Here is a 1,291-nt window from a genome sequence, read left to right on the forward strand (position 1 = left end):
CGCGGGCGTCGGAGAGACCGACGGCGCGGGCGTCGGGCTGGTCGTGGGGGCGGCCGTCGGGCTGGTCGTGGGAGCCGAGGTCGGCGCGCCCGTGGGGGCGGCCGTCGGGCTGGTCGTGGGAGCCGAGGTCGGCGCGCCCGTGGGGGCGGCCGTCGGGCTGGTCGTGGGGGCGGCCGTCGGGCTGGTCGTGGGAGCCGAGGTCGGCGCGCCCGTGGGGGCGGCCGTCGGGCTGGTCGTGGGAGCCGAGGTCGGCGCGCCCGTGGGGGCGGCCGTCGGGCTGGTCGTGGGAGCCGAGGTCGGCAGGCCCGTGGGCGCGGCCGACGGGCTGGTCGTGGGAGCCGAGGTCGGCAGGCCCGTGGGCGCGGCCGACGGGTCGGCCGTGGGCAGGTCCGTGGGCAGGTCCGTGGGCAGGCCCGTGGGCAGGCCCGTGGGCAGGCCCGTGGGCGCGGCCGTCGGGTCCGCCGTCGGGTCGCCCGTCGGCGCGGCCGACGGGTCGGCCGTCGGCACGGCCGTGGGCCCGGCCGACGGGTCGGCTGTGGGCCTGGCCGTGGGCAGGTCCGTGGGCAGGTCCGTGGGCAGGTCCGTGGGCAGGTCCGTGGGCAGGTCTGTGGGGACGGGCAAGACGAGGGCCGTGGGCTTGGCCGTGGGCAGATCCGTGGGCAGGTCCGTGGGCAGGTCCGTGGGCTTGGCCGTGGGCTCGGCCGTGAGCTCCATCTCGAAGGAGGCGTCGCCGTCGGTGACGGCTCCGGCGTCGGCGACGGAGCGCTTCTTCCGGCACTGCTTGTCCTTCCACTCGCAGCCCTTCTTGCTGGTCCTGCGCGACGGCTTGCAGTCCCGCTTCGCGTCGATCTCCTTGCACTTGACCTTGCGGCACTTCGTCTTCTTGTAGCTCCACTTGCAGAAGTTGTGGTACTTGGACTTGTGGCACTTCTTCTTGGAGGCGAGCGACGCGCACGCCTTGCGCTTGCCCTTGCACTTCTTCTTGTGGTGGATCCAGGAGCACGTGTCCTTGTTCGCGGCGTTCTTGCACTCCTTGCGCTTCTTGATGGCGGCGCAGAACTTCCGCGCCGCGAGGTTGCGGTGGTACTTGGACGACTTGCGGCCGAGCTTGGAGTGCTCGCCCGCGACGATGCCGTCGCGCTTGGAGTGCTCGCCCGCGACGATGCCGTCGAGCTTGGAGTGCTCGCCCGCGACGATGCGGTCGAGCGTGGAGGACTCGCGCTCGAGCTTGGACAGCTCGGTCGCGAAGAAAGCGTGAACAACCGACGAGACCATCGGCGGCAGGTCCTTG

The 1,291-nt window shown here is 73.1% G+C and overlaps 1 protein-coding gene across 1 annotated transcript in view; it reads left to right on the plus strand.

The window, feature by feature from the left end:
- Positions 1-1,291, plus strand: part of AURANDRAFT_65158 (hypothetical protein) — a gene marked incomplete at both ends in the record, with an annotated part of 6,364 nt that overhangs the window by 4,434 nt on the left and 639 nt on the right. Inside the window, one exon of the mRNA XM_009039954.1 lies at positions 424-555. Within this exon, the coding sequence (XP_009038202.1) occupies positions 424-555 (132 nt within the window). The remainder of the gene's footprint in view (positions 1-423; positions 556-1,291) is intronic.

Source organism: Aureococcus anophagefferens (genome assembly GCF_000186865.1).
Source record: "Aureococcus anophagefferens unplaced genomic scaffold AURANscaffold_13, whole genome shotgun sequence".
Classification (NCBI taxonomy): Eukaryota; class Pelagophyceae; order Pelagomonadales; family Pelagomonadaceae; genus Aureococcus; species Aureococcus anophagefferens.